Source organism: Chiloscyllium plagiosum, chromosome 34, assembly GCF_004010195.1.
Source record: "Chiloscyllium plagiosum isolate BGI_BamShark_2017 chromosome 34, ASM401019v2, whole genome shotgun sequence".
NCBI lineage: Eukaryota > Metazoa > Chordata > Chondrichthyes > Orectolobiformes > Hemiscylliidae > Chiloscyllium > Chiloscyllium plagiosum.
Window position 1 is genome coordinate 26,112,855 of NC_057743.1, and position 24,695 is coordinate 26,137,549.

Sequence of the window (24,695 nt, forward strand, 5' to 3'; positions counted from 1 at the left end):
CAGACGAGACGTCACAACTGGGCATGTGCGTTCCAATTTTTCTCTCCCCTCTTTCTGTCTTTTTTTGGATTTTTTTCAGGCGGGGGGCTGAGGAGATTTTTTTGTTGGTGTGTGGCGGCCATTTTTCCACCTCACCCTGACAAATCTGTCAATATAGTCACTCCATCCGGCTCTTGCCCTTTTCAAAAAATCCAACAAGGACTTTTCCTCCTGTCTTTTATTAATTTAAAAATATTCCTTAATTGCATTTCCTTCCTCTGGATAAAATCTTCTCCTTTCAGGATTTTATATGTGAATTTTCTGTGCTTTATCCCCCCCCCCCCCATCTCTCTTTAAAAAAATACATTAATTTAACATTCAATGATGCCGGCATCGTTTGGCAATGAGGAGGACGGGATGGAAAACGATGAGGGAGCCCCAGGTAGGTGTTGATGTAGATCTCATTAATAATAATTTTCATGCTTAAGTTGTCGGTGGAAAAAAAGATGAGGAAAACCAGGCAGCAACTCCCTTTATATGTAATACATATGAGAACATATATACATTGAACAGAACCTAGAGCCTAGCAGCGAACGCCGGCAACTTCAGGATTTGGCCAAGCCGGGAGTGTCTGCAGAAAGTGTGTGACGAAGAGGAGGAGGAGCGGGAGCGGGGGCCGCGGGAAGCCGCCTTTCGGGGGCTTCTCGTCGGCTTATTTCGCAAGTTTTTCCGGTTTCCCCCCTCCGCTCCCTTGCATCCGCCGGCGACACTTTGTGTTCGAAGCTACCCATGGCGCGGATCTGGACCGAGAAAAGGATCTGATGCATATTCATTACGAATTGTTTGGTTTTAATAATCTTGCGGGGGGGGGGAGAAGAGATATTTTGAGTCGTGTCTTTCTAAACGCTTCCTAATGGGGAAAGGAGGCTGTTTAAACAGCGTAATCAAATCATTTTATTACAGCGCCAAAAATAATTCGCCAAACCCTTCTAAATCCATATTTAACATCATTTGATATTCGTGGCTTAAATCCTGTACATTTAAAATCTTATTTTAAATTTCCATGTCTGTTTTCGTAATCCATTTTGATTTGTTGTATAATGGATCGTGTTTACAGATCATATCTGGACCTCTGCAGAAAACAGTGTTCATACCCAGCGACCTTTGAATTACTCCCTGTAGTACATCAACCTGTGCTTTTGCTTTCTATCCACAATAACTTTGAATTAATCAGATGCTGCATTTTTTGCAGTGGTCAGTATAAATGCAGCATTGCCTTTCTGGATGATATTTTTTTCTTGGAATGCAAATTATTGATCCCTAATTTTATCTCTTCTGCCATCAAAGATGACTGTTAGATTTACTGGATAGATTTGTTTTTAACTAGCTATAGGAACTTAATATATCTCATACATTCCATGTACAGATTTGTTTTCAAGGAGGGGGTTCTAATGCCAACTGTCTCATTTGATTACCAATTCTTGTATTGCATTTCTGGAGAAGTTTTTTTTTCAACGGGAAAAGTTATGTGAGCAAACTTTTTTTCATGGGGAGTGGGAGAGTTTGGGGCCGACACTGAATGATTTGTGGTTTGTTTTCTCACCCCCTCTAGTCAGCTGCCCCTCATCCTCTCCCTTGACGAGAAAATGTTATTCAAAGCAGGCCTATTATGACGTCACAAAGCCGACCGCAACCTACCCTGCTTGCGGCCGGAGCCCCGCCTCCTACTTTGCCCTCCTATTGGCTCGTTGGCGAATGGCTGGCTCGGTGATTGGTCAGTCGCCGATGGCTGACAGGTTAGGTTGAGGCGTACTGACATGTAGCAATTACTTGTATCTTTTGTCTCAGCTGTTCCAGAGCATAGTGCTGATGCTGCTCCACCCGACTGCATGGCAGGAGGCAGTGCCGGGTTGCTTCCCAAGTTTATTTTCCTGCTCTCATCCCTGAATTCTTTCCTGCACCGAGTATGGTGACATCTCTCAAACGAGGGCTACTGTTGATTTTCCCACCACCCCAATTTTTAGCATTTCACCCAAGTGATCATTCTTTAGGTGTGAATCTTGACAGTGAGTGATTTATTTTGGTGTGACCTTGTGTCATCTGTCCCATTTCATGGACACACAATAATACATGGATGCTCCATACATGCATACTTTGCAGCAGAACGTGAAACAAATTTCTGATAAGTATGTGCATTGATATAGCCCCACGCAGGATCCTTTACCTCCTAAAGCAGCCAACGAAACTTTTTTGAAGTGTCACTGCTATATTTTTAAGTACACATATAAGTTTCACCAAGAGAAATCTGATAATGAAAGTTTTTAAAAATTATTTTGGTTGAAATATAAATAACGGTTAGGACAGCAATGAAGCCACCCAGTTCTTCATTAAAAGGCTTTATTTTCAATTTATATTGCTGTTTCTCGGTAGGGCCAGAACTTATAGGAGCAGGAAAATCATCGTTTCGGGCAATAGCCCTTCAGGAATTTTGCCCGAACCGTCGATTTTCCTGCTCTCGGATGCTGCCTGACCTGCTATGCTTTTCTAGCACCACTCTAATCTAGACTCTGATCTCCAGCATTTGCAGTACCCACTTTTGCCTAGAATTTATAAGTCTGTCTCTGCAGATCTTACCAACCCCACAATCCTCATATTTAATTCTATTCTGCCCTCCTGGCATCCCCAATTTTAATTGTGCCTTAATTGATAGCTTTCCAAATCCCTGAGTGCTCTCACTGTTTCAATATGTTGCTTAAATCCAAGCTTTTGGCATCTGCCTCGTGTGGCCTAATGACTAACTTTACTTCAGGTTCCTGTGAGATGTTTTATTACTTTGGGATGTTCTATTACATTAAAAGTCTTTTATACATGGAAGTTGGTGCTGATGGGCTGCTGCCTTCACTTGTTGCAGTGTTTCATTCAGTCAAGAGGATTGTAGGTCACTTCAGATGCTATTTCAGAATTTCATGTCACCGTGAGACTGAAGTGACATATAGGCCCAGATTGGGTAAGGAAGAGAGGTTTTTTTTCCCTTAATAAATATTAATAGATCAGAATATGCACAATATTATGTTTTAATCTGACTAGATGTTATAGTCTGGCACTGCATTCGGGGTGTAGTCTGACTGCAGACTCTGTAGTTTGGCAGTTGTCTCAATTGCATCCTGTCTTGTTTTGGTTGAGTAGCTTGGCATCCTACAGGCCTTGATTTTCTGCATTGGTTGATGTGTTAATAATCTTGGTTCCTGGCATTTCTTTCTTGGACTCTAAGGTTTCTTTCTACTTCATCTATAGTTATGGTACCATCTTTGTGGAGTTCTTGCCTCTAATTTAAAGTTTCCTTGAATCCCAGGAAGCTGAGAACTCCTGTGTTGGCAGGTTTAAAATTGTTCCCTTCACTCCACAAAGTCAGAGCCAGTCTCCTGCCCACCTACTCCTACCTTGATCCTGGCTTCAGCAAAAGGCAGCCCCCAACTCCATCCCTGGATCTTCTGATGGCAATCCTGATCTCTAACCCAGCTTCATCTAAAGTGTACACCCAACTTGTCCAAACTAGCCTAGCCCTGAGCTAAAGGCAGCCCCATGCCCTGGCTAAATCTGGGAACATTACCTTTTGCTCCTGTGTTTACATATTGCTTCTCCCCCTGCCTCTGTTGCTGATGTGCTTGCTGCTGTGAGCCAACTAGAGGTAAGCGTAAGAGAAAGCTGGCCTGAGATTGAAGGAGAAACTCCCCAACAAATCTTTCCACTTTTTAAAAAAAAATGAAGATTGCCTTGTTGCCACTGAGTGTGAATTTTCCTGGGTGATTTGGGGACTTTGATGGGCAGGTTCATCTGCTGCCGTCATATAGTTTAATCTTTGTATCTTGGTGTAACTTGCCACGGAGTGCCATTTGGAATAGAATGTTGATAGTTTTATCAATAAGAAGAATCTTAATCTGTTGATAAAATTCTATCTTTTCTTGTATTTAACATTTTAAACATTGAAGTAAAATTAACTGTTTAAATTCTAAATTTCATCCAGACTTAAGCAGAATATATATGCTCTCCACTAGACCGTAGCTGGTTAGTTGATTAAAGAAACAATCTTAAATGTTTTTTTGTACATGGGGTTAAACTAACACAACATATAGATATAGGCGTCTCAGTGCAACTCTCAGCAGCATTCTGGGAGTTGGGTGAGTGTAGGAATTAGTGGAAAGAAATCCTGCTTTGGTTTTTCTAATGTTTTCACTCTGTAGGAATTGGTTATTGCCCTGCTAAAAGGGAAAAGCTAGCTGTTTGGTGATTATCTGATAAGTGGTTAAGTTCTCTTTCTGTTCACAGGGTTTAAAACAGTACAGGATTGAAGGCAAGGAAAATAAATTTAAATAATTAAGTAATTTTTAAAATTAAATGATGGCAGGATGGATAATGGGCCATGGTTATGGCTTGCAGGAATACTGTTGTGATCAGAGCAAATGTCTATAATATGTGATTGCGACTCAATGAGCTTCAGCTATGAATGAACTGGAGGCTGAGCTGCTGATACTGTGTGACATGCCAGGAAAGAGGAATAGTTACCTGGATATTTTGCACCAGGAGATTGCCACATCCCTTAGGATAGGACCTTTTGATTTGTTCAGTGATGAGGGATAGATGAATCTAGCTGCTGCTTGGGTCAGTATGCAGGAGCCTCACCGTTGCAATTCTCCCACAGGTTTGGAGTTGTTTCAGCTTGTTTGGTTGCGAATGGGAGATGCAGGGTGGACGGGCTAGCCAGCATGGAACCATGTTACAGGAAGTTATTTGTTTGGGGAAAGAGAAAAGGAATATGAAGGTGGTAATAGGCAGTATGGTCAGGGGATTGACACTCTTGCCTGTAAAGAACATGAGAGCTGTGTTGCCTTGCCTGTGTGTTGTCAGGGTTTGAGATGCTTGCTCAGGGCTGGAGTGGAATGTGCAGTGAAAGGGTAAGATAGAAGGTATTGTGGTCCATGTCGACGCCAATGCCATTGGTAAGACAAGGAAAGTGTTACTGCATCATCAGTACGTTGAACCAGGCACCAAATTAGGAATGAGAACTGGAAAGGTAGTAATCTCTGGATGTGTGGCTCCAATCCGGATGTGATAGAAGTGGATATTTGTTTGTGAGGCAGTAGCTGGCAGACTGTGGGGTACTGGGCGATGTCAGGGCTCTACCATTGGGAAAATGGTACCTGAATTATGTTGAGACCAGTTTTCTAACAAGCCACAAACATAGTTAAGGCAAGAGGTCAAATTTGATAAGGATAGTTAATCAGAGTAAAGTCTTGGAACAAACTTTCAGTAGAATCCGCTTAGTCCAAAAAAAATTGAAGCATCTCTTTCTCTGGGGATGGTTGTGGAAATTCTTCGATGGCCTTCATCTTGGCACTCCTTGGAGCCAACCTTCTATGACCAATGTTATGTCTCAAGAATAATCACCTCTGCCTTCAAATTCTGTTTTCTTTAAGTTTATTAGCAGTTTTGCTTCACATAATTGTTCAAGGAGCTCTATCAACTGTACCATGTGATCTTTCCATCTTAAAATCTGAAAAGGATTCTAATCTACACAAACTGGAAAAATGTAGCCGAAATGAATTAATAAAATGTTGTCAGGCTAGTTTCTTAGAACAGCATATTTTGGTATCAACCAGAGAGCAGGTTATAAAAGATGTTGTATTATCCAATTCCAAAGTATTTATTAATGATCTCTAAGTAAGGCAGCCTTGGATAGTAACAATCTTAATGAGTTAATTTTACATGCAGTTTGAAGGAGACAAGAGTGGGACTGAGACCAGTATTTTAAGTTCTTAATTCAGAACAATTGCGAGGACATGAAAGCAGAATTGGCTAAAGTGAACTGGCAAATTGGGTTAAGGGATTCGATTAGATTCGATTCCCTACAGTATGGAAACAGGCCCTTTGGCCCATCAAGTCCACACTAACGCTCCAAAGAGTAACCCACCCTGACACATTCCCCTACCCTATTCCTGAAGAAGGGCTTATGCCCGAAACGTCGATTCTCCTGCTCCTTGGATGCTGCCTGACCTGCGCTTTTCCAGCAACACATTTTTCAGCTCTGATCTCCAGCAGCTGCAGTCCTCACTTTCTCCTACCCTATATTTACTGCTGACTAACGCACTTAACACTATGGGCAATTTCAAATGGCCAATTCACCTAACCTGCACATCTTTGGATTGTGGGAGGAATTGAATTGAATTGAATTTATTGTCGCATGTACCGAGGCACAGTGAAAAGCTTTGTCTTTCAAGCAATACAGGCAGATCACAGAGTTAAGTAGCATAGATAAGTAAATATAAGGTAAACAGCAGCAAAAACAAAAACACAGGTATAGGTGAATGTGAAGAGTTTGTGAGTCCATTCAGTATTCTAACAACAGTAGGGTAGAAACTGTTTAGAAACCAGCTCGTGCTGTGTTCGGGCTTCTGTATCTTCTCCCTGATGGTAAAGGTTGTAGAAAAGCATTACCAAGGTGGGATGGATCTTTGAGAATGCTGGCAGCCTTTCCTTGACAGTGGGCCTGGTAGATGAATTCTGTAGATGGGAGGTTGGCCTTTGTGATTGTCCGGGCCGAGTTCACCACTCTTTGTAACCGTCTCCGATCTTGATGGTACAGTTGCCATACCAGGTAGTGACACATCCAGACAGAATGTTCTTGATGGTACACATTTTCAAGTTGACAAGAGTATTCGCCATCATGCCAAGTTTCCTCAGCTGCCTGAGGAAGAAGAGATATTGTTGAGCGTTTGTAACCAGTGCATCCAAGTGAAAAGTCCCAGGAGCTTGACACTCTCCACTCGTTCCACCTCTGTGCTGTTAATGTGTAATGAAACCGGAGCACCCAAGAGAAACCCACGCAGACATGGGGAGAATGTGCAAACTCCACACAGACTGTCGCCTGAGGTGGGACTCGAAGTCGGGTCCCTGGTGCCGTGAGGCAGAAATGCTAATCACTGAGTCACCGCGCTGCCCTTAAATAGGTCAATACAAGTGCAATGACAGTCATTTAGGGATATTTCAGTGTACAAAAGATAGATACATTCCAATGTGAAAGAAAGAATTCCAAAGAGAGGACCCTATCCAAGGTTAACTGAAAAAACAGTTAAAGGTAGTCCAGTATCACTTTGAGGAAAAAAAACATATAATTGTGCAAAGGTTGTTGGCAGGTTAGAAAATTAAACAGGAAATGTTTTTAAAAGCAACAAATGACCAAAAGATTGATAGAGGGAATGTTATTGTTTACTGCAAGAGGAACTGAATACAAAAGAAGTAGTTATGCTTCAGTTTGACAGGATATTGGTGAGATCACATCTAGAGCATTATACAGTATTGATCATCTTATTCATGGAAAGATGTGAATGTGTTGGAATCAGTTCAGAGGTTTAGCAGAATTATAGCTGGAATGCATTAATCACCTCATTAGGAAAGGTTGGACAGGCTGGGTTTGCATCAGCTGAGATTAGAAGAATAAGAGTGACTTGATGGAAATGTATGGGATTGTGAGGGGTCTGATTGCTCTTGTGGAAAAATCTAGAACTTGAGGTCACTTGGAGGGTAGTGTGTCTTTGGACTCTCTCAAAAAATGGTGGAAGCAAACTCTGTGAATGTTTTGAAGGCAGAAGTAGATGATCCTTAAGAGGATAAAATGGTATTGGGAATGTGAAGTAATCAGATCAACAGTGATCTTATTGAATGGTGGATCAGGCTCAAGGAGCCAAGTGGCCTACTCCTGTTCCTAATTCACATGACATCCTATGTACATCTTTCACAAACTGAAGAGCATAAGACTCTGCTAATCTGTCCTACTCCTGACATCACACTATTAACTTTGTCACTGTCTTCTGCACTTTGTCCAATACTTTATTATTGATTCTTAGCTATTGGCATTGGTCAGGATGCTAAGCTTAAAGTTTTAACTGGATCCCTATGCTGAGTTAATTGGTCCCAGTCAGGATAGTCTTTGTTGTTCATGAACCCTTGGGCTGTGTGGAGAATAACGCTGATTCATTGGCATTGACCAGGAAACATTAAAGTTCTCAAAGATCCATCCCACTCTGGCAATGCTTTTCTACAACCTCTACCATCGGGGAGAAGGTACAGAAGATTGAACACACGCACCAGCTGGTTTTGAAACAGTTTCTACCCTACTGTTGTTAGAATACTGAATGGACTGTCAAACTCTTAACATTCGCCTGTACCTGTGTTTTTGTTTTTGCCGCTGTCTATCTATTACTTACTTATCTATGATACTTAACTCTCTGATCTCCCTGTATTGTTCACAAGTCAAAGCTTTTCACTATGCCTCAGTACTCGTGACAATAAATTCAATTCAGTTCAATGTTGGATTGTATTCAAGCCCTTGATCCTGCTTCATTGTTCAATTATATCATGAATGAACAGTGCCCTAACTTTGATATTCTAGCCTTTGCTGCATATGTCTTGATAAATTTTTTTTTGGTAATGATATCAGTCTCAATCATGCACATTTTATAATGACCTCAAGTATATACAGCCTTTTAGAGAACTGAAGATCAATTTTCCATTTGCAGTCTGATTATACTTCACAACAATCTAGCCTTAATTTTATGACCCCTTGTTCTGGCTTTCCTCTGATGGCTCCTCTTCACTCAAGTTTTAAAACTTATGGGACAGTCTGACTGAGGAGTTTAAAATGACATGATTCGGTAGGGTTGAGATGGAGTAACTAGAGGAGCCTACTTTGTATAAACTGTCCTCATGGTACCCCCGACTTAAGCACTGGTGTCATTTTGGTGAATTTTCACTGCACGCTCTTCAGATTAAGACATCCTTAAGTGCTCAAAATTGAAAGCAATACACCAGCTGTTGTTAATTTCATCCTATTTGTATTGTAGGCCCCTTGTGATAAAGGTAAGAGAGGTTTCAGTAGTACTTTTTGAACTGGTGTACCTGAGCTCCAGCAACCCTTGGGGAGGAGGTATGTGAAAATATTGAGTGAGAACAGGGTTGGACATCATTCTGATCTGAATGACCTTCCAATATTAAAGTGGCTGGATTCGGACATAGCAACCATTGGGGAAGAAATGAGAGGATAATCAGTGTCTGTAGATCCCTGGGCCCTGGCAAGTCAAGCAGCTAATAGAGTAATTTGGTTAATGATTTCTAATAATACCTTTCCAGCATGGTGCTGCAGTTTTGGCAAGGAGCCTTCTTTAATATTTAGAGTCCACTACACTGTGCAAATCATAGTCTTCACAATTTTACTTTGCTCGGTATTATATAGATTACAATTAGTGTGTATTTTCTTCCTGAGGAATTACTGTTTGGATGAAATGTATTCATGCAACAACAATCATTTATATTTTTCTGGCACTTTTAACCTAAAATGTTCTGTGCCAGTTTACAAGAGTGTAATCAGGTGGAAAAAAAAAGTGACGTACATTTGTGGCAGAGGTAGATTTTAAAGATTTGTCTTGAAGAAGGAGAGAGTAGAGAGTGAAGATGTTTTTGGAGGGATCACCAGAGTTTAAGACCTAGCCAGCTGAAGGTACAGTTGGCAAAGGCAGTGGGCAAAAGACCGGACTTTGAGGGAGATGGTTACAGAGGGCGGGACTGAAACCTTGGAGGAGCTTTTAAAAATTGGGATAAAGATTTTAACTTTGAGGCTTTTGCTTCAATGGATAAGGTGATGGTGTTAGGATCTTCCTGTTCTACATGGCCAGGTACCTTGCCATTTGTTGAAAAGTGTGGTGCTGGAGAGGCGCAGCAGGTCGGGCAGCATCCGAGGAGCAGGAGAGTCAACATTCATCACACCTTGCCGTGTGTATCTACTGCAACAAAAACAGAAATTGCTGGGAAAATCTCAGCAGGTCTGGCAGCGAGTGTGGACAATAAGCAGAATTAAAATTTTGGGTCCAGAAACATTTCTTCAGAACTGATTATAGCTAGGAAACGGTTGCTGAAGATGGGCTGTGTGCAGGGGGTGGAAGAAGAAAATGGCAGGTGGGGATGGAGCCCAGAGAAAGGGAGGAATAGTTGGACAGACAAAGGAATGGGTGAAGATCAGCCTGGGGAATCAATGCTGTGAAACGGAATTATTTGTAGCTGATGGTGGGATAGTTGTGGTTGTAACTCATGTGATGACGAGGCCTGGTGTGTGAGGGATTGTAATAGGGACATGTAATAGGGAGGTGGTGCTCATGACCTAAAATTATTGAACTTGATATTGAGTCCTGAAGGCGACAGAATCCCCAGGTGAAACATTAGATGCTGTTCTTCCAGCTTGTCGCTGAGCTTTGATGGAACACTGCAGTAAGCCTGAGACAGAAACATTGGCCAGGGAATACGGCCACGTCTTGATGTGGTAGGCCACCGGAAGCTCAGGATCACAAACAGGACTGCTCAAAATCCACAAACAGCTCTGCCTGAGCTGCTTGCCTATTGTGCAGAGGTGTAAGTGTTCTGCAAAGTGATCGCCCAGTCTATGTTTTGTCTCCTCACTGTAGAGGAGACCACATTGTGAGCAGTGAATACAGTAGACAAGATTGAGTGAGGTACAGGTACATTGTTGCTTCACCTGGAGGGTTTGTCTGGGACTTTGGATAGTGAGGAGGGAAGAAATAAATGGGCAGGTGTTGCACCTTCTGCGATTACGTGGGAAGGGGCCATGGGGCTGTGGGGAAGTGTTGGAAGTGGAGGAGAAATGGACCAGAGTGTCCCAGAAGGAAAGGTCCCTGCGGAAGGCTGACCAGGAAAGGGAAGGGAATGTGTGTCTCTGGAGGTGGCAGAAATAGTCGCTAATGATCCTTTAGTTGTGGTTGCTGATGGGGTGGTGAGTGAGACCGGGGAACCGTATTGATGTTGTAGAAGGGATGGGGGCCGAAGTGCAGGAGATGTGTCGGACGTGGCTCAGAGCCACAGTACTGGGGAGTACTCAGTTGAGGAAGAAGATAGACATTTCAGAGAACCCTTGTAGAAGTTGGCATCATCAAAACAGATGTGATGGAGGTGGAGAAACTGGGAGAATAAAATAGAGTCTTTCCAGGAAGCAGGGTATGAGGATGTATAGTTGAGGTAATTGTGGGAGTCGGTGCATTTGTGGTGTATATTGGTAGCCAGCCTATCCCCAGAAATGGAAATGTGTGGAGGAAGGGAAGGGAGGAGTCAGGGATGGACATGGTGAAGGTGAGAGCAGGGTGGAATTTGGAAGTGAAATTGGCAAACTTTTCCGATTCTGATAAGAGGGAAGCAGCATTGATGATGCCATTGATATAGCGGAGAAAGAGTTGTGGGTAAGGGCCAGAGTAGGACTGGAACAACTAATGTTCTGCATTCCCCACAAAGAGACGGGCATAACTGGGGCACATTGGGTACCCATGGCCAACCCTCTGACCTGAAGAAAGTGAAAGGAGTTAAAGAAGTTGTTGTTCAAAGTGAGTGCCCAGGTGGGGGAGGGTGGTAGCAGATGGGGACGGTTCAGGCCTTCTTTTCCAGAGAGCCCTGAGGCCATTCTGGACATGTGAAGGAATTGCATGTCTATGATAAACAGGAGGTGCCTGGAGCCTGCAAACTGGAAATTCTGAAACTGATGAAAATCATCAGAAGAATGGTGGATGGAAGTGGGAAGAGAGTGGACAAGGGGAGACAGTATTGAGCGAGGGAGGAAGAGATAAGTTCTTTGGGCAGTTGCTGGCATAAACAATGGGTCTGCCCAGGAAGATCTATTTGTGGATTTTGGGAAGGATGTCGAAGAGGGCAGTGTTGGGTTGGAGGACTATCAGCTTGGAGACAGTGGGGGTAGGGAGATGACCAGACGATATGAGACATTGTGGACAATAGCCTCATGTGGAATTCATTGCCACGGAGCGCAGTGGAGGCCGGGATGTTAAATATCTTCAAGGCAGCGATTGATAAATTCTTGATCTCGCAAGGAATTAAGGGTTACGGGGAGAATGCGGGTGTGGAGTAGAAACGCCCATCAGCTATGATTAAATGGCGGAGTTGTCTCAATGGGCCGAATGGCCTTACTTCCACTCCTGTGTCTTATGGTCTTGTGTTCCATGGTGGGGCCGTGGGCCGGGGGAGATAGGAAGAGGTGTCCGAGACCTCGTGCTCAGCCTCCCTGCTATTTCTGCCACCTCTAGCAGGATGCCATCACCATACACACATTCCCCTTTCTTCCCTTGGAGGTCTTCTGCAGGGACTGTTCCCTCCAGGAAACCCTGGCCCATTCCTCCTTCACTCCCAGCACCATTTCACATGGCACCATCCTATACAACCCAAACAGGTAAAACACCACCCTGTTTATTTCCTCCCTCAGAAACCCTCCAGGTGAAACGGTGGTTTACCTATGTGCCATGCAATCTAATCTGCCATGTTCGCCACTCACAATGTGGTCCTCTCTACATTGGGGAGATGAAACGCAGACTGGCAACTGCTTTGCAGAACGCCTACATCCTGTCAGTAAGAATGAGTGAGCTTCCTGCCACTTCAGCACACCTCTATGTTCCCTGGCCAACATCTCTGGTTCAGGCCTGCTGCAGTGCTCCAGTGAAACTCCGTGCAAGCTGGAAGCGCAGCATCTCATTTTTCACTTGGGGATTCTGCAGCCTTTGGGACGCTCTCAGGTTAGGCCCTGAGCACCACCTCCCATTTGTTCACCCCAAGCCCTGACACTAGGCCTTGTCATCACATGGGCTGTGACCACAGCCATCCCATTGTCAGCTACGAATGTTACTAGTTAACGGCTGTTGATTCCCCCAGGCTGACCTTTACCCATTCCTTTGATTTGTCCAACTGTTCTGTCTGTCTCTCTCTGGGCTCATCCCCACCTATTGTTTCCTCCTTCCCACCTTTAGGATAATCCTAGCTACAATCAGTTCAGAAGAAGGGTCACTAGAACCGAAATGTTAACTCTGCTTACTCCAGCAATTTCTGTTTTTGTTTCTGGTTTCCAGCATCCGCATTTTGTTTTTCTGTGTACATCGACTGAACTGTTAGAGGAGATAAGTTTAAATATTAGTTGAGGCTTCAGCTACCTCAGTTAACAAGTTCCCATAGTTGCCTTTGAGATTTTCTTTGGATATGGCATGGCAATGTGCCCTGACTGTTTAGTTGACATGCAGATTCTGGCTCCAGACAAACAAAAAGTCGCAACACTTGCAAGGAGGTGTGAGGTTCTTGTTGCTTTTCCAGTTGTACTGAGAGTGAGGTGTGAAACTCTACTGAGTCTGCTTAGTCTTTTTTTCTCACACAGATTGGAAGATGTGCAATTAGCAACTCCCAAAACACACCCTTCAATCTCTAATAAGAATTTAGTATTGCTTGAGCCAGCCACAGGCAAGAACACTGCAGTGCAGACGTCGGTCTTCTGAAGTGCTGTGACAAATTCAGATTTGACTCCTGAAATTACTGGTTACCTCCAGCACTCTTTTCTGTCCTAAAGCAGTCAGAACTTGTTGGGTGGTCTGAGGACCCTTGTTTTACATGGCTGTTATTCATGTGTGAAGCTGTGCAGGCTGTTTGACCAGATGGGCATTGTAACAGAGCAAAGACCTTTCACCTGGCATCCTTTCACCTATAACTGTCTGTCAGGATAGTCAGTGGGAGATGGAACCTGGCTCTAAATCTTTTTACCTTCATTCTCTTTCTCTCGTCACCAGTCCATATCACACGAGCATTAAAACTAAATGCAGTAATCCTCCTATCCATGGCTGAGATCAGCTAACTCGGAACAAATGAGAAATTTGAGACTGAGGTGTATTTTGCCCTGTGTAATCCAGCTCCTTTATAGCCTTAACTGGCTATGTTTGTGGTCCAGTTATTTGCTTTTTTGCCTGTAAGTCAGGTAGGTGTGCTTTTACCTCTCCATCCTGAAGACTTGAGAAGAAAATCTAAACTGGTACTCCAATATCTGAGGGAATGGAGCATCACCAGAAATGCTCCTTTTAAAGGCACCTTTAAACTGAAGTTATGTCTGTCCTCCCAGTCAGATGGAGGAGATATATTATTTGAAGGTGAGTAAGGGAATTGTCTCTAGTGCCCTGGTTAATATTTATTCCTTGACCACTGTGATTAGGACAAAGTTAAAAATCACACAGCACCAGGTTATAGTCCAATAGGTATATTTTGGAGCATTGCTCCTTCTCCATAACCATCTGATGAAGGAGCAGCGCTCCGAAAGCTAGTGCTTCCAAATAAACCTGTTGGACTATAACCTGGTGTTGTGTGATTTTTAACTTTGTACACCCCAGTCCAACACCAGCATCTCCAAATCATCACTAGGACACATATCTGGACATTATCATGTTAGTGCAGGTTTGCTGCATACTCTCAGCTGCCGCATTTCCTGCAACATGACCACTGTTATTAGCGTCAGTGTCCATTGTCTCTATGATAAATTTCTGCCGTGAACCTTTGAGGGAACAGTCTGATATTTGATCTGCAGGCCTTTTTTATGTGTGAGATCTGGAGCATAAGATGTACTTCTGTTGTACCATGATTCATTAAGGAAGCAGTAGTTTATATGTAGCATTTGAGAGCGGGGGAGGCCATTCAGCCCTTTGAGCTTACGCAGGCATTCAGTGAGATCATGGTTGATCTGTTTACTGTCTCAACTACACTTTCCTGTCTGCCCCTAACCTTTTGGACTCTCTTGTCTATCAAAAATCTATCTAGCTCAGCATTTAATAACTTTAGTAACCAGCTGTCATTGCATTAAAAATTCTTCCTATCGAAAAGATGTTGTGAAACTTGAAAGGGTTCAGAAAAGATTGAAGGATGTTGTCAGGGTTGGAGGAATTGAGCTACAGGGAGAGGCTGAATAGGTGGGGCTGTTTTCTCTGGAGTGTCGGAGGCTGAGGGGTGACCTTATAGACATTTCTAAAATCATGAGGGGCATGGATAGTGTAAATAGGCAAAGTCTTTTCCCTGGGTGGGAGAGTCCAGAACTAGAGGGCATAGGTTTAGGGTGAGAGGGGAAAGGTTTAAAAGGGACCTAAGGGGCAACCTTTTTCCTGCAGAGAGTAGTACATGTATGGAATGAGCTGCCAGAGGAAGTGCTGGATGCTGATACAATTACAGCATTTAAAAGGCATCTGTTTGGGTATATGAATAGGAAGGGTTTAGAGGGATATAGGCCATGTGCTGGCAAATGGATTGAGTTGGGATGTCTGGTTGGCATGGGCAAGTTGGACTGAAGCGTCTGTTTCCATGCTGTACGTATATATGACTAACATTCCTTTGAGAGAGGAATGAAAAACCCCATTCTTAAATACCTCGACCTGCCAGCGTTAACTTGTCTACATTGAATTTAGACTGTGAACTTGGGAATAACTGCCTCCTGATGCACTATCTTCAACAATGCCTCAATTGATCATGAGCCCACTTGTTAACCGATAAGCAATCCTTTCCCATGCAATATAAATTGTTGTTCCCCATGAAATTTGTATTCCTAAGAGTGTCCTGGTGAGCACAAAGCAAACAGCTCAGCTTGTCCAAAGGGAAGACAGTATTGTAATGGTCATGTTGCATGACTAGGAATCCAGAGGACCAGGCTAATGCACTGGGGACATTGGTTCAAATCCCACTGGTCAAATTTAAATTCAATGACAGATAGTCTCACTAATAGTGACCATAGAGCTAACATCGATTGTTGCTGAAACCCATCTGACTCACTGGATGATCTTTGGGATAGGAAGTCAGCCATCCTTACTTGGTCTGGCCTGCATGTGATTCCAGACCCACAGCAATGGGAATGACTCTTGAGAAATGGACAATAGTCACCCTGTGAGTCTCTGCTCACATCTCGTGAAATAACTTTTGTTTTTAACAAGTGTCTCTTTTACCACAACATTCTTATCCTGTGTCTCTTAGTTTTAGTCACCTCAACAAGAGGGTACGTTCTCATTATATTTACCCTGTCAAGTCCCCTCAGGATCTTGTATATTTCAATTAAATTACCTCTCATTTTTCTAATCTCCAATGAGTATTAGTCCAATTCTACAGTTATCAATAATTTTAATGAGATTGTTCAGTTGTATTAAGTCCCACCTCTGAAGCAGGGGGGACTTGAATCCAGGATTCTGCCTCAAAGGTAGGGAAATATGGCATCCTTGTGATTTATGACCTGATGACAGAAGAGCTCTAATTCTTTCAAATAACGAGACCAAAACTCGACATAATGCTCCAGATGCTGTATCACTAAGGCATTGTAGAACTGCTGTGAATCTTTCCCTATCCATCAGAAATGAGACTCCTGACTGTTTGCTGCCCTACATTGGTTCCCTGTCTGGCAAGGTCTTTATTTCTTTTAAATTCTCAAGAGAATTGATTAAATGCTGGATGGGTTGGGGAAAAGAAAATACAGGGCTTTTGGAGGGAGGAAGCAGCAAAGTCAAATTATTTGAATAGTTTTACCAAAGAACAGGTACACTTATGATAGACCATATAGCCTCCTTTGCAAAATCAGTGTGTAATTCACCCTCCTCTCAAACCCATCCATGGCATTGCCCCATCCTACCTCTATAACTGCCTCACTCCCTCAAACCTTCCACAATCTCTAAACTGTTCCAATTTTAAGGAGATTTTAATTGCCTTACCATTGGCAGCCATATCTGCAGCTATCTGTGCCTGAACCCATTTGCCTTTCCTCTAATCCCAGCATTTTAAATCTGAGGATTTGGTCACCTGTTCTAACATCTACTGGTAGGACTTGATGTCAAATTGTTTTTGATAATGGTCCCATGAAATGCCTTGGGTGGGATGTTTTCCTACTTAGTGCAAATTATTGTTTCAGGTGCCATGCTGTGCTTGTGAGTTCTGTCACTGTCATCCTGCTGCATTTCAGCAAGGAATGTTTGCAATGTTTTCATGACATTGACAGAAAATGTGAATGCCTCGAGCAGCCTCATCCCACACATGATCTGCTTCTCACCCTTCCACACTTTGACTGATGTGATGCGTGTTTACAATGTCTTTTTGCATGTGCGTTTTGTCAAGTTCCCAATGTAGAGTTTTTAAATTTCAAAGTAGACTCCAACCCGCTGTGAAGGCAATGCCTTATGATGTTGTACGTTATTTTCAGAAATGGATTGGAGGGCAGTTCCCTTGTCTCTCCACACTTGGATCAGTATCTCGGTTGAGACAGTAATTCCATGACAGCATTTTTATCTTTGCACAAGGAATAATAAATTGTACAGCAGGGTGACAGTTTACTGACTGAATCTCATTTGCTGTCCTCTGACCATGAGCTATTCTGCTCGTCTTTCTAACCTGGCACAGGATCATTAGTACAGCAAATTATTTTTTTCTGTTTCATTGTGGCTCTTTCAAATGTACAAGTTTTAAATGCTCCCAAATCGTATGGCACCTGGAGGCACCAGCTGGCAAATGGATTGAGTTGGGATGTCTGGTTGGCATGGGCAAGTTGGACTGAAGCGTCTGTTTCCATGCTGTACGTATATATGACTAACATTCCTTTGAGAGAGGAATGAAAAACCCCATTCTTAAATACCTCGACCTGCATTGTTGACAAATGCTCCCTTGCAGGTCGTGGGCAGCCGTTCTTCACACGGGTCTGTACAGAGAGTGGTGATGGGCTGCCCAATATCTGAAGGCACAGTGCTCACTTACTCCCATATATGCATCCCTCCCCCATACCGTCTGCCAGTGACTTTATTGGTTTTAATGCAGTTATGTTTTTAATAATGACTGTCAACAGGAGAGACTGAAATGAACTCTCTACCCCTTGGATTACGACTATGAGCTGGAATCCAGGCTTACTTTTAATTTATCCTACAAAAGTATTTGATTGGCCAGTTACTCTTCGGAGGGTTGGTGTGGACTTGTGGGGCTGAAGGGCCTGTTTCCATACTGTAGGGAATCTAATCTAATCTAATCTAAACTGATTTGCGAGATATTTAAAAATGTTAATTGTTTCTATCTTTAATACTGACCACCTAAGTTTCTCTTTTCTTCAGTTTCAGCTTTCATCTTCTTTCTCATCCTCTTGCTTTTTGCCTTTTCTCTTTTGCACGCTTCTCTTTCCTTCTGCCCCACACAGTGCCCAAGTGCCCATTCTGCTGTCTCTCTGGAACATGGTTGGATGTTCCTTGCCCTTTGCCCTCCTTATTGGTCAGTTTGTTTTCTTGTGTTCATTTGGAACATTGATCATTGGTTAAACCAACCTTGATGATTGCCCTCCTGTCGAGTTGCTGGTGTTTCTCTGTCTGTGATGTCTGCTTCAGTTAACCACGTTACAATCTATTCCAGCAGGTAATCAGGCAAGGAAAACACATCCAACAATCAAAACACACTCTTACTTTCTGACAATCTTTTATCAACAGGCTCAAAGTAGGTTTGCTTGCAGAGAGACCTTTTTAATCAGCCTGTTTTGGAATTTTATTACATACCAGTGGAGCAGGTGAGACTTGACCTGCTGGTTCGGCGGTAGGAACTTTTATCACTGTGCCACAACAGCCTGGTGCAGGGGTAAGGACACTACCAATGCACCACAATAGCCCTTCATTGACTGTGAATAATGGGATCATTATAACCAATTGCTAGCATTTAATCCTCACTTTATATTTATCAGTTAGCCACACCTGGATTCTAAATTAGCCACATGTAGTTCGATGCAAATGCACTGGACAGTAGTGAAATGTAGGAGAAATGTCCATCACAGTAAGACGTAGCCCATGCTGTTAGTTGCAGATGATTCCTAGATATGTTGCTAAGTGAATCATTGATGCTATAGTACAGTAACAAAATAGCTTGTCATCACAGTACTCCATCAGTAAATGGCTGCCTGCATCACTCTGACCTTGAGCTAGGTACCGTCTTCTGCTTTTGACTACCCAATGGCCTGAGTCACGTTGCTCTGTTGATGTTCCCTCCCGTCCTTCATCCTATCAGACCATGCTGCCTTTTTTCTTGTGTGGATTTCTTGAGGATTTGGAGCTTCCAGTTAGAATTAAACAAAGAATCACTGAGCACTCTGCATCTGGAAAATCTAGTTAAGTATCAGGTTTGTGTTCTGATAGTGGGAAAGCTTCAGCAAAATCAATAATCATAGTGCAGCCTTGAGCAGCAGAGATTGTTGGGGATAGTCGATCAATTTTTGGGTCATAAACCATTCAAGGGGTCATCCAGTTGGAAGTGAGAAAGAACTTTACTCCTCACATTGGAAATATAGCTTAAAACAATAAAGGATTTGTCCAAAAAAAGTATAAAAATGAGTATTAACTTTTGTGTATGACATTGAAGGAATTGATTTAAAAATATCAATTGTACATAGCTTGTAACAATGAATTTTTCCATGTAGGAGCTATGTTAATGAGGGCTAACTAAAATACATTGTACCTACACTGGGCTGCTTGATGGGACAGTTTAGGTAGAGCTTTACTCTGCATTTAACCCATGCTGTTTCCTCATCATGAATGAGTCAATGTAGAGGCTGCTTTACTTTTTAACTTATCCAGTGCTGAGCCGTGAGTATTGGAGACTGTTAATGGATACTCTGGTGTGGTGTGAAAGGTGGGGAGCGAATCATTTTTGAACGCTGCCAACTCTTACTTTTGAAGAAAGCAATCTACTGTAAAACATATGACATAATGTACACTGACTTACAATGTTTTGAATATGAGCACCATCTTCTATCATGGTATTGAATCCAAGCACCTTGATTGAACTGCAGCCTGTAACTTGCTCTCTGTAACACTTAGTTATATAATGTGCACTATTGATCATTTATCTCAACAAAGGATATTGATAACTGACGCAAAAATAAAGTGCAAAAGCAATGTATGGAATGGATTCTCTTTCTGATTAGATTAGGCTATGGTCTGGGTTTGTACGATGGACAGGTTTGTGGTTTTACGTTCCATTTCATGTTCGCAATGTAAGTCAAGTTAATGTTGCAATATAGCTAATCTTGCACAGCAAACTTTTACAAACAGTAGTATAATAACAACCTGTAATAAGAAACTGTTGTAGCGATGTTGGTTGAGAGATATATAATGACCAGAACACTGAGGAGAACTCCTTATTCTTTGAGAAGTCTGTTACATCCCTCTGAAAGAGCAGACAGGGCCTTGATTTAACGCTGCAATGATGAAGAACACATGGCCTCCTAGTTTACTCAGAGTTAAGAATATTTTTAATCAACCTGATGAGATATGTCTGGAGGATCCCGGGTTATCTGGCCCAGACAGGACATTGTATGGAGAACTCCCAGCATGCCTCAAGGACATGTGGTATCTTGAACCATGCAGGACAGTAGGGTCTGTAGGCAGTCAGCCAATCTCTGGCCAGGCTTCACTGGGCTGTCATTAAAATAATCAAATCAGGCTATATTTTAATGGACGTGTGATAAAGTTGTTGTTTATTGTCTGTTCGTTTTGCTGCGAAGAGTCGTTTGACCACCACCTGTTGTGGTCCTTAACTTTTATTCTACAATGAAAAGTTTGTATTTAGAAAGATAATAAAGCTCGCATTTGTACAGCACATTTTATGACTTCAGGATGTCTCAAAGCTGGGTGCAACAAATGAATACTTTTGAAAAGCAGACACTGTTGCAGTGTCGGAAATGTATTGGGTTGCTCTTTCTTACAAGAGTTAATCTTCAGTCAGCCACATAGCTTCTGCTTCTGGCTGATGGAAGCCAGACCGAGTGGAGGTTTCAGCTTTGATTCCAGAAAGGACAGTTATGAATCCTGAAGTTTTACAACAATTATGTGGCTTTAATCATTTTTCTTCATACCTGTTCACATGTGACAGATTATTGAAATTTCAAAGCACCGAAACAAATGGTGGCGAAGGACATCAGAAATTACACACTCATTGTTCACCTAAGGACAGCAGAAAATGCAAGGAGGAATGTGCTATAACCATTTTAGCTTAGAGTAAGGACCTGCTGGAGTTCTTTTGAGGAGGTAACTGAACCTGTGCTTGAGGATAAAGGAGATGATATCATTTGGTTAGGTGACAAGAAATTTGTTAAAGTTACACATGTGAAGATGTTAACAAAGATTACCACCCAGATAATTAATGACAACTAAACCTGCTGGGCCTGTTAATCAAGTGGGAAAAGCTCTGTCTGGGTTCCAGTGATTAAAGGAACATTTCATAACAGTCTATTCTGGGATCCTCACTGTTCCTAACGGAGTTGGAGAAAAATAAGCATTAACTCTGCTGTTCACATTAGTATATTCAATAGGTAAATTTGGCTAATATTTGATCTGGTTTTTGTGGTTAACAGTTATAGTTCTTCAATTTAATAAAAAACATTCTGCTTCAGTTTTCTGTCCCAAATCCTTATATGTCAGGCTTGGGAGTAAGTCAGAAGGCTGTACAACTGTTGGAGATCTCTGCATTCCTCCAGTCCTACAACCATTAGGATCTCTGCTGGTCCAATCCTGGCCACTTTCATTCTTGGATTTTTCAGCTGCCTAAGCCCCATATACTGGACGTGCCACCATAGTCCTCTCCACTGCTCCACTCACCTAAAGGCACTCTTTAGGACCTATCTCCATAAAAGGAAGCCAGATCAGCACCTGGTGGAGAAAGGAATAAGCAGAAGATTATCCCCTTAGGGATTGCTGGCAATTTATTTTAAAGAGATGAATGTTTTAAATGGCAAATGGAATAACTGAAGGACAAGATTTCACATTTTAACAAGGCTATTGAACCAAACTAAAATCAAACATTGACCAAATATTTCATTTAACAGGCAACTTGTATAACAAACTAAAGAGAAGGTATTTTTGCATCAGTTAATGAATAGAATTGAAATATGATGTACAAAATGTTTTAGCTTTATGCCATACTTCTGGGAGATGTTTAGCAATGCTAGGTTAGATCTCACCTTAGTCCGAGCTCTCCAGCAGGCTCACCCCTCTCTTCCTTGCCAGAATGAATCCTGAAATTGCTCCACTCAGTCTGTGTATTTCAGAAATGACTTTCACTAGCAAAACCCACCTCAGTAACATCTTGTTCCCCGCATCTCTATTACTCCTGTTCCCCTTTTGGTTTGAACAGAAAATTAACTTTTTTTTACAAACATTTCCCTTAGTTAACATGAGAGCAGTTCACGTTGCTCCTCACAGCATTAGTTTCCAGTCAGCAGTGATTCTTTCTGTCGCTCTCTCTGTGCATCTGTGTCTGTCTCCAAAAGCAGCTGTCCCTTCTGTTTGTCATGGTGTTAAAATTGTCACTTGTGTTTCAATATATTTCAGAATGACTTTCTTTCACCATGGTAACTACATCTAGTGGGCCAGTTTCTGGGTGGAAGTTTAGCAGCAACATTCAGTGTTGTTGTAAATTGAGAGACATATTAAAACGTAACTGTCTTGTAAAGTCTCACATTTATAACCGTATGCTAATAGAATTAAATGGAGAATCATGGGTAAAAGTTTGTATGGAGCATGATCATTGAGACACTGATTGAGTCAAGTGACTTCTGTAATGTGTGCATTTTTTTTATATCTTTCTAATCTTTTGCTTATGTTCTCATTTTTCCATGTGTGTTCTTTTGTCATTTTATATGATTATGCTCCTGTAAAATTCTTGGGATATTTTGCTGCCATAGAAGTGCTATATAAATAAATGCAAGTTGTTTGTGATCAGCAATGTCTTTGAAATATTTTTGTCCTTTGTTGAATTTTTCTGTCTTTGTAGGCCAGGATATTGTTTTTGTACTTAGTGAGCGACTGTGATCTGTAATTGGTAACTGATACACACACCATCATTGTCTTAACTAAATTATTTTCATGTCTTTCCTGTGTGGAATCCAGACCAACACAATTTAACCCTTGGTTGAACCCTGAAAGTCTGTCTTGATTTTCACAGAGGAAGAGGAGGAAGAAGAGGAGGAGGAAGAGGAGGAAGAAGAATGTCGTGAAGTAATGTTTTCCGAAGAAGAGCCAGCCAAAGTGAAGAAAAAAAGGAAACCACGGAAACAGAAAGAGAACAAGACGCCCAAAATGAAGAAGCGAAAGAAAGAGGTAACAAATGTGGGGTGATCTACAGATGAAGACACTGAGAGAGAAAGTTGGACTCTGAGGCAGGTGGGGGGCAAAAAAAGGATTGCAGCCATATTGAAATTGGGAGATGGAGAAATTGCAGTGAGGCCAGCGGTAATTGGGGGATCTGGGTGAGAAATTTGTTTTTATTCATTCATTGGATGAGGGCATCGCTGACTAGTCCAGCATTTATTACCCATCCCTAATTGCCCAGAAGGCAGTTAAGAGTTAACCACCAGATCTTTCTTTGTTGGGTACTTTTTTGTGAGTGCAGCATAGATTACAGGGTGATACCCCAAGTGTTTACAGTTGTGAAAGGATGGGCAGGACAGGTGGGCTCAGACTGCTTCTAGGTGAGGGGATCAAAAGCAGGTCACAGCAGAGACAATGGTTCAGAAGAGATGGAAGGTAAAATTGCTCCTATCTCAATCGAGAGGTTGCGGAGTTCACTCCTGCCTCATCCACGAAATAATATTTGACTTTCAATTGATGGGGAGGTTGCTACGGGGTTGGAAACGAGACATCGCTTATTTGGAGGGTGAAAGTCAGTGTTTGAGTGATGTGTTGCCATGTTGCAACTACTATTTATTGAGGGTGTCGTTGTGAGGTAATATGTTCCAGGGTAAAATCCTGGAAGTGATGGTATCAGCAACGAGAATACAGTTGTCTTATTGTTACAGAAACTGCACAAATTCTGATTTTTAAGAAGCTGGCCTTGGCCAAAGGAAAGATATTTCATTGAGAATATGTTCACACTTCTCTGTCATGTCCTTCCCGAGTTGCTTGCCAACTAACCACTGTCTAGGCTTGAAATAAAAGAAAGCTTTGCATTTATGTAGTGCCTTTCACGACCTTGAGTCAGCCCAAAGCATTTTACAGCTAAGGAAAATACTTTCCAAGTACAGACTTTGTGTTCTCACAAGCAGCAGTGAAATAAAAGGCTGGATATTGATTAATAACATTGCCTGGAGAGGGATAAATATTGGCCGAGCGATTTGGGAAGTCCACTTGAGAAGCCTGACAGGGGCCTCCAATTAATGTCCCATTGGAGGGTCACCACCTTTGACAGCGAAGCATTCCCTCAGTATTGCACTGGGACTGTGGCCCTCTGTTGGATGCTCCTGGAAAGGGGCTTGAACCCACAACCTTGTGATTGAGGCAAGAGTGCTCCCCACTGAACCATGGCTGGCTCAGCCTAGTGCAAGGGCTGCCTTACGAATCACAAATTGGCGTTGGGACAATCTGAGCGATTTCCTCCAGCTGCTTTTTACAGCAGTTGAAAATTGGCCCAGTTATGTGAACTTTAATTCAACTCAGAGGCTGGTTTAAAAATATATATTTCTCAAATCCCCTCTTAACCACCTGATCTTTACCTTAAAAGTATGCTGCCTGGTTATTGAGCACTCTGCTTAGTGGGAAAGCTTCTCCCTATCTACCCTGTCTGTGCCCTTCATACTTTGCACACCTCAATCAGGATCCCCCTCAGTCTTTGCTGCTCTTAAGAAAAACAATCCCAGCCTATCCACTCTCCCTTCAGAGCTGAATTGCTCCAGCAGGCAACGTCCTCGTGAACCTCCTCTGCATGCTCCACAGTGTAATCACATCCTTCCTATACTGTGGCGACCAGCACTGCACACAATACTCCAAATGTGGTCTACCAATTGTTATATGTAGCTCTATTGTAACCTTATTGCT

At 42.3% G+C, this 24,695-nt stretch overlaps 1 protein-coding gene across 1 annotated transcript in view; it reads left to right on the plus strand.

The window, feature by feature from the left end:
* Positions 1 to 24,695, plus strand: part of LOC122540365 (chromodomain-helicase-DNA-binding protein 5-like) — a 68,140-nt gene continuing 43,445 nt past the window's right edge. The window contains exons 1-2 of the mRNA XM_043675984.1: positions 1 to 421; positions 22,828 to 22,982. Coding sequence (XP_043531919.1) covers positions 361 to 421; positions 22,828 to 22,982 — 216 coding nt within the window. The 5' untranslated portion in view covers positions 1 to 360. The remainder of the gene's footprint in view (positions 422 to 22,827; positions 22,983 to 24,695) is intronic.